Source organism: Macrobrachium nipponense, chromosome 4 (assembly GCF_015104395.2).
Source record: "Macrobrachium nipponense isolate FS-2020 chromosome 4, ASM1510439v2, whole genome shotgun sequence".
NCBI classification, from domain to species: domain Eukaryota; kingdom Metazoa; phylum Arthropoda; class Malacostraca; order Decapoda; family Palaemonidae; genus Macrobrachium; species Macrobrachium nipponense.
Window position 1 is genome coordinate 140,197,046 of NC_061100.1, and position 13,925 is coordinate 140,210,970.

At 37.3% G+C, this 13,925-nt stretch overlaps 1 protein-coding gene across 1 annotated transcript; it reads right to left on the reverse strand.

The window, feature by feature from the left end:
* Positions 1-228: 228 nt before the first annotated feature.
* Positions 229-12,552, reverse strand: LOC135211234 (cytochrome c oxidase assembly factor 8-like). Its single transcript, XM_064244495.1, has 4 exons — positions 12,491-12,552; positions 6,678-6,789; positions 3,517-3,723; positions 229-1,388 (listed from the first exon to the last, which is right to left on the reverse strand). Exons 1-4 carry the CDS (start codon positions 12,535-12,537, stop codon positions 1,158-1,160), a joined length of 597 nt encoding a protein of 198 aa, XP_064100565.1. The 5' UTR covers positions 12,538-12,552; the 3' UTR covers positions 229-1,157.
* Between the last annotated feature and the right edge of the window lie 1,373 nt (positions 12,553-13,925).

Consider the following 13,925-nt stretch of genomic DNA (forward strand, 5'->3'; position numbering starts at 1 on the left):
AAGTTTGAGAAATCCTGGGATGCACTGGCACACATCATAAGAAAACATTCTGGCATACTAATTCTCAACACCTCTTCAGGAAATCATATACTATTTTAGTTCAGAAGTTCAAGTAATTTGACAAAGGCTATTTATTTTTGCTTTTGGTTGAGACAACATCATAAGCAAATGTTCTGGCATACTAATTCCTAACACTTTTATTTTGGAAGTTCAAGTTATTTGACGAAGAACATTTAATTTCTTTATAAAATAAATTTAGTGAAAAAAGAAAGAGTTGATGAATTCTTAAGTCTTAGTTAACTTACTAAAAACAGGATGTAAATCCCTAGTTCCACAAAAAACAAAATATTTTAATTGCTTAGATGAATCAAGATTAATTCTAACCCTGATATGTGGCCCAGCTGATGCATGTTTATATATACAGAAAATAAAAAAAAAGAGCATTTTTATTGTGATAGTAACAAGATTGTTCCCCTCCTAAAGAGAGGGTCTTTCTGGTATGAGAGATACAGTCAACCTCTTGAAACCAAAACAAGGCTATTTCAAGGGAGTGATTTACCTAATATGCTCAGTGCATTATTAAAATTCTGTGTGTAAGCCCCTAAATCTTTTCTTCAATCCTGTAAATCACACTTTATATCAAAACAATTCTGGTTTTGTGGTTCAAGACCAAAAGTGTCATACTTCTTTCCAATAACATACAGTGAAGTTGAACATCTGCAAACTTCTGTCGCTATTCAAGTTTGTTCAGATTTGAAATCACCAAAATTCCAACTGCTTTGTCTGCTGAATTCAGCACTACTTCTGGGATATACAGTCCAGTTATTATGAAAATAGTATAACCATGTGTTCTGTTTTACTACTAAAATTACTTAGAAACAAAAACAGAAGGTAGTTTCTTCCATACTAATTGCTTGACAGTGCAGGTACTCATTAAGAGTTAAAAAAACCTAAAAATACATTGAACCCCTGAGATTATAATCTGAAAGCTTTTCTAACAAGAGAAATTCTTCTATGACAAGTTGTCCCAGAGATAAATTTTATTTGACTACTTGTATTAACAACTGTAGTAGTGCACAATATTAGCTGCAGCATCAATTATGGTAGTGTTGTGTTGGACAATAAATTTCATATTACTTCTACCTCTAAATAAACATTCATCTTCGTCTTGTCTTTAAAGTTTGTTCAAGCCAAACTCTTGTAGCTAAAACAAGATTATTAATATTTCTCTTGTACCATTCGTTATTGTACTGCTTGTGTGTTAGTCTGTGGTCATCCAGAAAGCTTTTATAAAATTGGGACATTTCATCAGCAGAGAGTGTCTTCTTATCCTTTTCACAGTCACCATATTTTTCGTTCAGTTTCATCTTGATAAACGCTGCCTTCATCTGTAATACAGAAAGTTTTATATTTACTATAAAAGTTTTTCCCCACACAACAAATCATATATATAGCCTGAACATAATTTTCCAGACTCTTAGATTATTCTCAGAAAGAAAAAATAACTTGCATGACCTCATCACCACCTGGATTCTCAAATTATTCTTGTATTTTGTATAAGTTGGAATGGGCCAAGAGTGCTCAATATACAACGTACAGCTCAGTATGAAGAAACCTGTTGTATGTTATAAAAAAAATTTTGTTTCATCAGAACCCTGTTCCGCATAATATACCGTATATGTATACTCATGTAACACGCAATCTCACATATCATGCGACCGGTAAATTTTCACCCTTAAAAAATTATTTTATAACGTATCTCACGCATCATGCCAGTTCAATTTATGAGACCAAATAACAATAGGCTAACCTCTTTTCCTCCTCTTTATCTATTCCATTTTTTAGTTAGGCTAACCTCTTTTCCTCCATCTCTTTATCTATCCCATCTTGTAGTTAAGTTTAAAAAAGTAAAAGCGAATGCTGAAAGTATCGTTAGTAATGATATACTTGTTTTGAAAATGCATACAGCCAGAAACAGCTGATTTGCTATGAACCAAATCTGATAACAACAGCCTTTTTGCTTGCACTTCAACCATCCTACGACAGTAAAAATTACCATAGTTCTGTTACAAATGACATCAAGGAGAATTGGACTGATATATTTTTACATTACCATATCCTTACTTGCTATGGAGAAAAGATTGGCAAGGGCATATACTGTGAAATTTAATCTGTAAGTTTTAGCTGAAGATGAGGAAAGAATGTTGATCCGCTAATGACTATTATCGTGCATCGGCAACGTGGATGAAACTCTCATAAACTTCGGTAAGGTGCCATCAAACTCGACCGCAAACAAAATTTGAGAGGAACGTGTTTTAATCAAAACTATGGGGCATGAGAGAACACATTTTACTGTTTTCACTCCAATAAAAGATAAATGCGTAAAGCTCCTAGTATTCTGATGAGATCAAGTGAAAATATTGAACGAAATCTGTTGATTTTTGTTTATGCAATAAACATGCCCTCAGTGCCATCTACTAACAAAATACGTATCACTAAATTTCGTTCGCAAACAATAGATTTTTAAGTGATATTTTTACTTAGAAAACACTTCGTATAATGTAAAATAACCATGTCCCATATAAATAGAGTATCTTGAGATTCATTTGCACTAACTAGAATCAAGAAAGTTGCTCTGATTTGCATTCAATACAGTAAAACAAACTTACCTCGCAATCACCCTCAGCTGATTTTCAAACCAAAACACTGATTGCTATGTTTGTATTTTATAATACAAAAAGTAATAAGAAAATACATATAATATTGGATGCAGTGAAGTAAAGCATAACTTTAAAAGATCCATGGAAAAAATGCATATCCATTATGTTTGTATTTTATCATACGATACTAATATGTGATTATTACATACTCGAATTTTATATCTCATGTATGATGTGACCCCCTTGAAATTAGCTCCAAAATTAGGTCTTCAAAAGTCGCATGATACCCGAGTATATACGGTACATAATATACTATATGTGCTTGTATGCATTAGCTTGTAAGTCAGAATCATTGCTTGGCAAGAGACCAAGTTACTAAATATCCCAGGTTTTAGGGGTTAGGAAAGCTCTTGGAAACTGTTGGATATTAAGGACCAAGGCTCTAATAAACTTGACAATCGTTACTAGAGATGATGTACGTAAAAGTCAGTAGGATACTTGAGAGTACCAGGAGAGCTCTTGGAACTGTTGTATGCCAAGGACCCAAGTTCCTATAAACTTTAAGGTTTTCTCAAGATATCAAAGAACACAGAATAGTACAAGGTTTCAATTTTGTAGGATTTTTAGAAACAAACCAAGCATACAATTGAGTCATGCTAGATAGAGGCTTGAAATACATCATTTCCGGATGCCTAAAATGTAGTAGAGGCACTGAAGGTACTGGGGATTCTCTCAAGTCTTACTCTTCTCTCCTTGCATTCTGTTGTTTACACAAGTCTTCACAATTATTGTGTATATATGTGGAGATTTTACTTTTAGTAAAGTTACAGTATAAAGTACAAATTTTTTCTATTACCTTTTTAAATTTTTCATTATGATCTGCCCAAAATTTCTGGTTAAATTCATGTGTTGCTTGCTGGGCCAGGCGATATCTTCTCTCCAGCTGGGTCTCATCAGATGGAACATAATATTTTATAACTCTCAAATTTGATATAGGATCAGGTGGACCAACACAATTACACTTTTCTTCATCAGGGTCAATAATCCTATTCTTTTCTTTTTTCTGAAAAAAATAAAATCAAGATACCAATATAGTTTCTTTGAAAATAACAATTTGCATGTCATCAAAATCCACGTTCAATTTCAATATGGCTCTAAATTCTCTTATATCAAAAACTAAATCTTTGTAAAAAAAAAAATGTACTCATACAACCCCATCACTTGTATATGCCCATATTCATGCCTTCAATTGTCCCAGAACCTGCAGTTTTTGCATAGCAGGGTTGGGTGACAGGAAATCATTATGAGTGATGGGTTTGTTTGAAAAAAAGTTTTGTTTTATACAATTTTTTTTGTTCACCACAGTCCCATCACTAATATCTATTCACATCACAATCCAGATGTCAGGCTCAAACTGCTGAAGCCCAAAATACTGGACAAAATCTAGCGGATACAAGGGAGAACTTGACTAAGACACGTAAGGACCCAAGCACGGTAATTCTATGGGTAATTTTGAGTAAAGACAAGTTGCTTAAGAGAGTAAAATAAAGCATGTTGTAGAGTTGTACGAGGATTTCAGTGATGGTGTGATACTTGTTATGAGAAACAATGTCTTCTCCTATGAAGAATTCCCTGCTATGACACCAAAGTACTAGATCTAGTTCTCCTTTGTAGATCAAAGAATGTCACTAGTGTATGGTGATGGCTATAACCCATAGAACCACTTTAGCCTATGGGCAAAACTAGCTTAGTGTAGCTGACATTGGTAGGCCTGAGGGAGTGAGATGGATTTTGCCAACTCACTGTAGGTCATGACTGATGTGCAGAACTGGGAGCTGAGATGCACCTTGAAGGCCAATGGAAATGATAACTCGAAAGGAAAGATATACATGACACATTCAAGCAAGCTGGGCAAGCATGAAGTACGTACAGTATTTGGCTAGTCACTAAGGATTGTCTTTATTACACTCACGCCATCGGCACTTAGCGCAGAGGGCGTGAGGATCCACATCCATTTTTGAGCGGAAACCTCCGCATTTTCTGGCCCCCACTCCAGGGAAAATGCGTTGCGCAAATGGGGGCGAAGAGGCTTATCCAAGTTTTGGGTTTGCATCTTAAAAAGAAAGCAAACAAGACACAGACACTCATAAACCAAAAAAAGCAAACGGAAAAGGAACAATCTCACAATTCTCACTACAGAGGCGGGCAGAGAGAATGTATGCGCACAACGGTGGCCGAAAGCAAAGTGAAATGTTTACGTCCGGTCGGGCGGGACTCTCGACTATTGGACAAGCACTTACTGCCTAACTACCTTGTTGTTATTCTCTTACGACTGAATCACAGACTACGCTGAAAGTAATTCCTTATGTAAAGGACCGAGGGTTTGAATTACATGTAGGAACAACCTCAGGTATAAGCATTTTTTGAGGTTTATTGGCGTTTGCACTATCAAAATAGGTAGTTATAAGCATTTTTAGAGGGGTGTCAAGTATTCGCCGGGGGCTGTGGTATCCATCCCCAGCAAATACCGGGGGTTGACGCTTACATGCAGAATGCTCAGGTGACAGGACCTTCTCTGCCAGGTTATCGAGGAAGGCCATGAAAGAATGACTACCTAGAGCATTGAAGGTATGCCAGATCTTCTGTAGGTAGTTAAGCAGCAATGGTGGATTTAACAGTATTTGGAATGTCTAAGATTGAGACAGCTGCTGAAGGAGCACCTCCCAGAAACTGCTTTATCCCCTGACGAAAGATCATGACCAGAAATATTAAGCCTAGAAGGGAGCAATCACAAAAGGAAAAGGAATGAAGGATGGAGGTAGGAAGGAACTCAAAGGGTTCACAGAATCACTGTAAGGCAGATGTGGGCAACCTGTTGCTCGCGAGCACCCTCCTGCTCTTTGATGGTCTGACAGTGCTCTTCAGGGGAAGTGAACTGAGTACTCGCGAGCACTGATGCAGCATGTTTCATAATTAAACATTTATAAATAATTAAAATTTCATTAAACTGCAAGGGTGCCAGTAGACAAAAATGCCCAACACTTAACATAACACAGAGTATGTCTCTTAAGAAAATAAAATAAAAACTTACAAAGCAATATGTTCCTACTTTACATTTCCAAGTTTTTGTCAACATATGACATCTGATATCAAAATTCATATTAATACTAAAATCTTGGTGTTCAGTACTTAAAAGGTTTAGTTATTATATAATGGAAATATAAACTAAATTAATCTACTATTAAAAAATGATTACGAAAAAAGAATGTTTGTTGCTCGTCTTGAAAACATACGATAGGTCTTGATGCTTAAAAGGTTGTCCACCTCTGCTGTAGGTATTTCTAACCCCCTGCCCCAAACACAACTGGTGAACATCTTTTATCTTTGGTCTTCCACTTCCCAAACCTAACCCACTGAGGCATATTCCAAACAGCACATTTACTGCAAAGAGAACATCTAGAACAGGATTACCTTTTGCAAGAAGCTCAAAGAGTGAGGGTCAGCCGTTACAGGCAACATGAAATTTTCACAGGAACAGTCATGTCCCTCACAATATAGTTGCTCATGTTTTTTTTCTCCACTTAGATAAAAAGCAAACAGCAAGGCAACAACACAACTAAATGGCAATGAGGAAATAATCATCAAAACACTCAAAGTTCTAAACCACCAAGTAGGGGCATACGAATGCAGCATGTCTGTTCTCTACTGTGGCAAAAAGAAAAGTGAGTGTAACAGTCTGTGAATGTGGGATACTCCCTCACTCACCGCACAGCCCACCCCCATCTCCACCTATTAACTACCTTGTTACCAAGTTTTCAACAACCAACTCCAACTTGTGTTCATACTCCTAAATGATTGGCAACAATTTGTATTCCTGTTAGAACAAAATTACTTCAGTAATTTTGTATAAGATTTTCAGAAATTAATAGACAGGTAGACACAGTATGAATGATGTTACAGTATAATTTACTATACATACTTACAGAAACCAAAACAACATATCACTCATATTCTTACCTTGGATAACCTTTGAGCGCTGAGACAAGATGACGTTTCAAAGTACCTTTGAAAATTCAACAGACTAATTCTAACATTATTAGGAGAATACATCCGAAGCATTGACTTCCACCTAGAAAGAAAAACATATAAAATACTACGTACAGCATTTCTTTTAAATCTTTAAGAATTATGCAAGTACTCATTTAAAGCTCACAACAGGAAATCTTTGTTACATTGCTAAAAAAAAATTCGACACATTTCTACATTTCAGTCACTAATTTTCATCAGTTCATCTTCATACTGTTTTCTAACAAAGTTTACTGAAGACCCCCAGTCAAAAGCAAAGCCAGATTTGTAAATCAGACAGTCAACTGAAGGGGGAAGATACTTCAATAACCATCATAGGGATTTAGCAGCACAGAGATGTCTTCAGTGTAGTATAGGTGAAGAAAAAGTGAGCATTTCAGACAAGGACTTGAAACCTGCTGAACTGATATAAAAAATCCTAAGTAGCCATGCGCTAGCCATACATTTAAAAAATTATGCCAGCTAATCCATCATAAACCTGATGGGGTTGGATTGCTAAAAAATTATTTCTAATATTATTTATAATAACAACATGCCATTTGGCCACTTATTGTTTTAGGGATCTGGCCATCCATTAGTGCGTTTATATACTTGGCCATTTTATAGGGAAGCAAAGTTTGAAAAAAATACTATACATAATCTAAGAGATTTACAGAAGCAATCTTCATGGGGATCATTTGGTACCCCACCTAGCATTTTGTGTACCAATTTTTTTCCCAGTTCAACACATCCCTCGATAAAACTGACCTCGTCATATCATCACTACCTGTCAATTTATTCTACAGTGGACCTGGAAAGGATCCTCCTATTTCTGATGGTAATAATAATACCTGAAGTGATTTATCTAACAATAATAAATATGAACCCCTGAGACACCATGACAGTTCAGAATACTCCTAAACAATTTTGAATTTGTTTTACATAAAATAACAGTAAAAAGCACAAAGGGACACATGGTGAAATGTCTTGTGGCAAAACATCCAAAGCAATATGTGCACAAAATTAAAATTGGTCTTTTTGGGCCTTTTGGTCTCCCACTTGCCATTTCCGGTTATGCATTTCCACATGGTGTCAAAGGGTTAATATTATAATCTAGACTTGACTAAATCCTAGACTGAATTTTTATGAAATTAATGGACTTTGCATGGATAATCAGTAGGGTATGGGTCTTTTTCTTTCACTGATGTGCCTCTCCTTACAACATCGAGCAAGGTTTATCATTTGAAAAAGGGGCTTTTACGACCGCATGCCCTTGCTGTCATCAACCACAGTTATCAGCGGTGGGCCTCGCCCTTGACTAAGAAGTCCACTTGCAAGGCAGCAGTTTCCACAATTATTGGCAGTGGGCCTAGCCTTTTACTAATAAGTAAGACTGAAGGCAGCAGTTCCCACAGTTATTGGCAGTGGGCCTAGTCTTTTACTAATAAGACAGACTGCAAGGCAGCAGTTTCCTCAGTTATTGGCAGTGGGCCTAGGCTTTTACTAAAAAGTAAGACTGCAAGGCAGCAGTTTCTACAATTATTGGCAGTGGGCCTAGCCATTTACTAAAAATTAAGACTGCAAGGCAGCAGTTTCCACAATTATTGGCAGTGGGCCTAGCCATTTACTAAAAAGTAAGACTGCAAGGCAGCAGTTTCCACAATTATTGGCAGTGGGCCTAGCATTTTACTAATAAGTAAGACTGAAGGTAGCAGTTTCCACAGTTATTGGCAGTGGGCCTAGCCTTTTACTAAAAAGTAAGACTGCAAGGCAGCAGTTTCCTCTGTTACGTATTGGCAGTGGGCCTAGCCTTTTACTAAAAAGTAAGACTGTGAGGCAGCAGTTTCTACAGTTATTGGTGGCGGGCCTAGCCTTTTACTAAAAAGTAAGACTGCAAAGCAGCAGTTTCCATAATTATTGGCAATGGGCCTAGCCTTTTACTAAAAAGTAAGACTGCAAGGCAGCAGTTTCCACAGTTATTGGCAGTGGGCCTAGCTTTTTACAAAAAAATTTACGACTGCAAGGCAGCAGCTGTCCTTTTAGTTGCCTTTTCGACTCGCAGGACCTACGGTGGTAGTATTCTTACAGCCCTACCACAAGGTTGTCAGTAGGGTATGGGTATTATATCTTGATTTCTGGCCAAATACATGAGCTATATATTAATTTCACCCCAAATACTTTGGTTATACTTTATGTTTTCCTCACTGTATACACATTGTTTTTTACTTTATTGTTAAGGGGGCCGGCCGGAACACCTATATACAGTGGTATAGGGTGAAAAATGCAAAGTCATGAAAAAATTCATGGAGCTTCATATGGCAATTGAGAATACGTATACGAAATATTTCGTCAAAATTCCTCTTACTTTCGTAGTTACAAGGTAATTAGTAAACATAACTCAATAAGCCTAAAACATTCATCCGTACAAGAAAATGCAATATTTCTTCTGTAAACGTAAATTTTGATAATTATTGGCAAAGAAATTGTGAGAAAATGGCCATGTCTGTAGAAGATTCCGTGGCTCCGCCAGGAAGCGAGTATCTGGTCTGGTCTGGTTCAACCATGAATCAGTGCGACCATAGACTTCAAGTAGATTACACGTTCGAGTTTCACCTCGTGACTTTCGCTTGCTTTCACGTATGTTTATGTATGTTTCGGCAAGAAGTTCATCATGCCAATGAGGAAAAGACAAGGAAAACATCTCGCTAACATGCAGACGAAGAAAAATCGCACAAGCATTATTACAGATTATCATAATATACGCGTAGTTAGTGAAGAGAAAGGGGAGGGTTGCTTAGTAACGCCCCCTTCTTGCCTGACAGCACACGTCACACTATGCCCAAGGCTACGATCTTTGAGCAAAGAGATCTTCATTTATGATAAATAACATAGTTTTTGGTTTTTTTTTTTTTTAATACCCAAAATGGACTATGAAATTCATAATAATCATGATTTATTAAATTGTCTTTGTAAAAAGAGAGTACACCTTCGAGTTTCACCTCTGACATTCTCTTGTATTTATGTTTGTTTATCTTTGTTTCGGCAAGAATGTCATCATGCCAAAGAGGAAAATACAAGGAAAACATCTCGCTAACATACAGAAGAAGAAAATTCGCTGTAATAAGCTGAGTTAGTGAAGGGGGGAGAGGGGGTTACGTAGGAAGGAGTGCCCCATCTTGCCTCAAGCAGTGCCCCAGGCTACGATATATGAGCAAAGGGATCATCATTTATGATTAAATTATGATAAATAAAATAGTTTTGGTTTATTAATACACAAAAAAGAAATATACATTCATAATAATCATTATTTATTAACATTGTCTTTATAGAAATACGAAGGAAAACTTTGAACGCCCGTATCTCAAAACTATACTTATTGACCTTCAAAGTCTATCTTCTCACTTAGTTTTAAAGCTATAACATTGGAATTTGGTATATAACTCAGAAAGACATTATAGAACAATCAAATAGAGCCCTTTTTTCCAATTTGTGTTTCGTCTTTTTTTTTATAAATTTTTTTCTCGTGATTTATAGGTTTATTTTTTTACCATATTGAAAAATTCATATCTAGCAAAAAAATGACTTTTAGAAAAAAAACTCTCCATTTGATTGGAGGTCTACATCAGGTCTATATATGGTAGTAATCCCAGGTCTTAATATTAAATATCAAGGGAGGAGATAGAATTTGAAAAGTGATTATTTTCGGGATAAATCGCCCTGGCGTCACAAAACCGAAGGTCAGAGGCGAAAATCATATGCGGTTTGGAGATGTCCCAAGTCACCTTATTAAGTGGTATGAATGTCAAAGTCCTGTCGTTAAAAAACGGCATTAGCCGGCCGGGCCCCTTAAGGTGAGCAAATTTTTTTTAAGGGGGTTGTCTAACACTAACATTCTGGATTTTCCAATGGCATAGACCTGGTTAGGCTACCCTAAATCATAGTATATGTATTAATTTAAAGTTAAAAATTAGTGTGTCATAATTAGCATTTATCTCTTTGCCTTGTATCTTATGTTTTGACTATTTATTACTACAAAGCAAGTATGGAAGAATAGAATATAAAATTTATGGCAAATCAAAATGCTGTGACCTATGAAGTCATTCAGATGCAAAGAAAATCGAAAGTAAAAAGGGTTTAGGTAAAGGTGTAGGTAACCGGAGAAAAACCTTGCAACTGCACCATGAAACAATTGTTAGGAAAGAGTAAGGTGCAATACATGGAATGAAAAGTTGTTGCAGGTAGGGGGCCAAAGGAACACTGCAAAGAACCTTAAGTAATGTCTACAGTGCACTGCATGAGGTGCAGTGACAACACTACCCCTTTAACGGGGCAAGTACGGAGGGACACCAGAGGGGAACAGGATTTTTGGTGCCTCCGGTCTGAATCAGTAGATTAACTGACTGTTACACATTTTTTACTACCTGTAGGTAGTTCACTTTAGGCATAGCCTAGGCGATAGCCTACTGTTATGAAGCTCTAGAGCGAATGCAAGGTAAGGGGTCAGGTTTACTGTAGTCCAGGATTTGTAAGCATTTCAGAGGAAATATTAAGTAAAGCAAAATTACCGGTATTTCTACAGAAGCAGTCCGCACGGACTGCAAGGAACGTAATCGCAAATACGACATCCACTAGGGATTGGGGGCCGTCCAATGTATTTCGCCGTGTTTAGTACTGTCCCCGGGGGGTTTAATTACAGTCGTCCGAATAAATATTACTTTAAATTCTTATTCAGTAGGTAAAACTGCATAGAAAAACCGCAACTGCCATAGTCTAGGCCGCCGCGGATAAGTACCCTTAGATCTATGAAATTACCTTTCCTAACCTAACCTCGGAAGTGACTGGAATGGACTCTTGGACCCGCAAGTAGGTAGTAGTATAATTTGTGACCACTTACTCTGCACTCTACCCGTGGCCACCTACCTATAGGCTAAATAGCCTAGCACTACTAGCTACTACCTAGGTAATTTGAAATATTGGTAAATATGTAGGAGTAGCTATCTAGCTATCAATCAATTGTTTATACCTTGTATAGCCTACTAGCTAGGTAGCCTATTGGCTACCTAACTCTACCATTACTACTACCTAGGTAGTACCTACTACCTACTAATAGGGACCTCTATCTCACTGGTCCAGGATGGGCCAAGCATAGGTAGTCTAAATTACACTAGGTATAATAGCCCCATACCGCCGTTCGGCAAGGTATAACTCACATGCCGGCCGGCTGATAGTTACCTACTATTTAGGTACCAAGTGGTAGTCGGCAGTTAGTAGCTACCTAGTTAGAGTACTACCTACTAGGTACTACCTATAGGTACCCTAGGTAGGTAGTAGGTGGTAGAGGTTTCTGATTCCAGTAACCTGTCTGCCTAGTAATAGCTACTATGATCTTAATTATAATAATAATAGTACTCCGCTAAATGTATCATATTGGCAACCAGTAACTTAATACAATTAGAAGACAGTCTCACGTTCTATGGCGTAAAGGTATTACACTTTTCTTGAGAACAACACTACTATTACGAAATGGCAATGAACGAACGTCTATTACTCTAGTATTATGTTGGTAACGTTCATATAAATGGTAACAAATTAAGGTTGGCAGAAATAAAAAAACAAACCTCCAGAAAATTATGTTTAAAAAAGTATTCTAAATAAAATTACTTTCATTGTATTTTCTGATGAATATTTTGCATAAGAACATTATTAGTAGGAAACATTACAAAGTGTGAGAGTAAACGAATCTCCAAAACAGCTACGATGTTTACCATTCTTCTTCTTTCTTGGCGTAAAAACCAAGAACGTTTACCGTCATCAAAGCATGAACGATCACATTTCGTGCCTTCACTACAGTGATTATTTACAGAGACTATTTCCGTCAAAAGTATTTGACAATCCTGAATATAACTGATCCAGCAACATCATCTGCCCCTGTCACCAGGTTTAGCGTTTAGGGATCAGTAATTCCACGGTTCAATTATCTGTTAATGCATTAATAGGTAAATTAGTTGTATGATGCAACTTGTCGTCAGCTACTCAATACCAATCTTTTGTTTTCGAAAGCAGACGAGTGTGAAATCATAAAATGGAGTTTTATTCCAATGTCACTCAAACTCATTATGGATCCAGTAAATTTGCCCAAGGTAATACGCATTGTCCTTTAGTGGAATGATTCTTTTTTTATAATAAACTTAGTAGTGACAACGCTCGCTTTCGAGGTGATATTCATACAAATGTTTAGTCGACAACATCTTGGTTTTGTTGTAAAGAAATTAAGTACTACATAAACAAATATACCATAAATAACTATATATATATATATATATATATATATATATATCTATATATATATATGTGTGTGTGTGTGTGTGTGTGTGTGTGTGTGTGTGTGTGTGTGTGTGTGTGATAAAGGGTTAATAAGAAAGGTTGGGATTCCTTCCAAGTAAGTCAGTGTGAGACTGGAGCTCTTGTTGTATGGGTCGCTCTGCAATACACGCATCAGTGGACTCCGAGGTTTTATTACAATCCTACACATCTAATATCCTACATGGCACAGTAAGTTACTTATGCTTGTAAATGTGAAGCAGAATGCCCACCCCACGAAGACCTACAGTAGCTGCCCGTAGGTTTACTGGCCTTAGAGGGTCCTATTCACCCCTCCTCATGATGCTGCATGTGGCGGCTATGGCTGGGGCAACAGCAACATGTGCTCGAGGCCCTCCAAAGTGCCCAACACTGCCCTAACTGGAACACGTGGCTCCTTGTCTGCAGCCCCTCAGAAATGTGAAATGGAGATGTCAACAGCCACGTTTCAATCATGGCAAAGTGCCGGCCGACGAGGCAGTCCATCATGTGACTGTCTTGCACACCGGTGCTGCAGCATGCCCTCGATGCCAGTACAGTGCAGCAAATTGGAGCAGCTTTTCGACTGAGGAGGCACTGGATGCTGCCTCCAAACTCGTCCTTCGTGCTTCAAACCAGGCAGTTCAGTGGTTAGAGTTTTTCAACATGACGCAAGGTCATAACGAAAGTGTCAGTAGTTTTTTCTTGCGTAGCTCTCAGAAAGCCACAGACTGTGATTTTCAATGCCCTAATTATAATTTTAATTTTTCAGAGTATGTTGTTAAAGAAACTTATAGTGGGATTAGGGAATCAAGTGTAAAACACAAATATTTCAATCAAGTGAATCATTTGTGAGTGGCG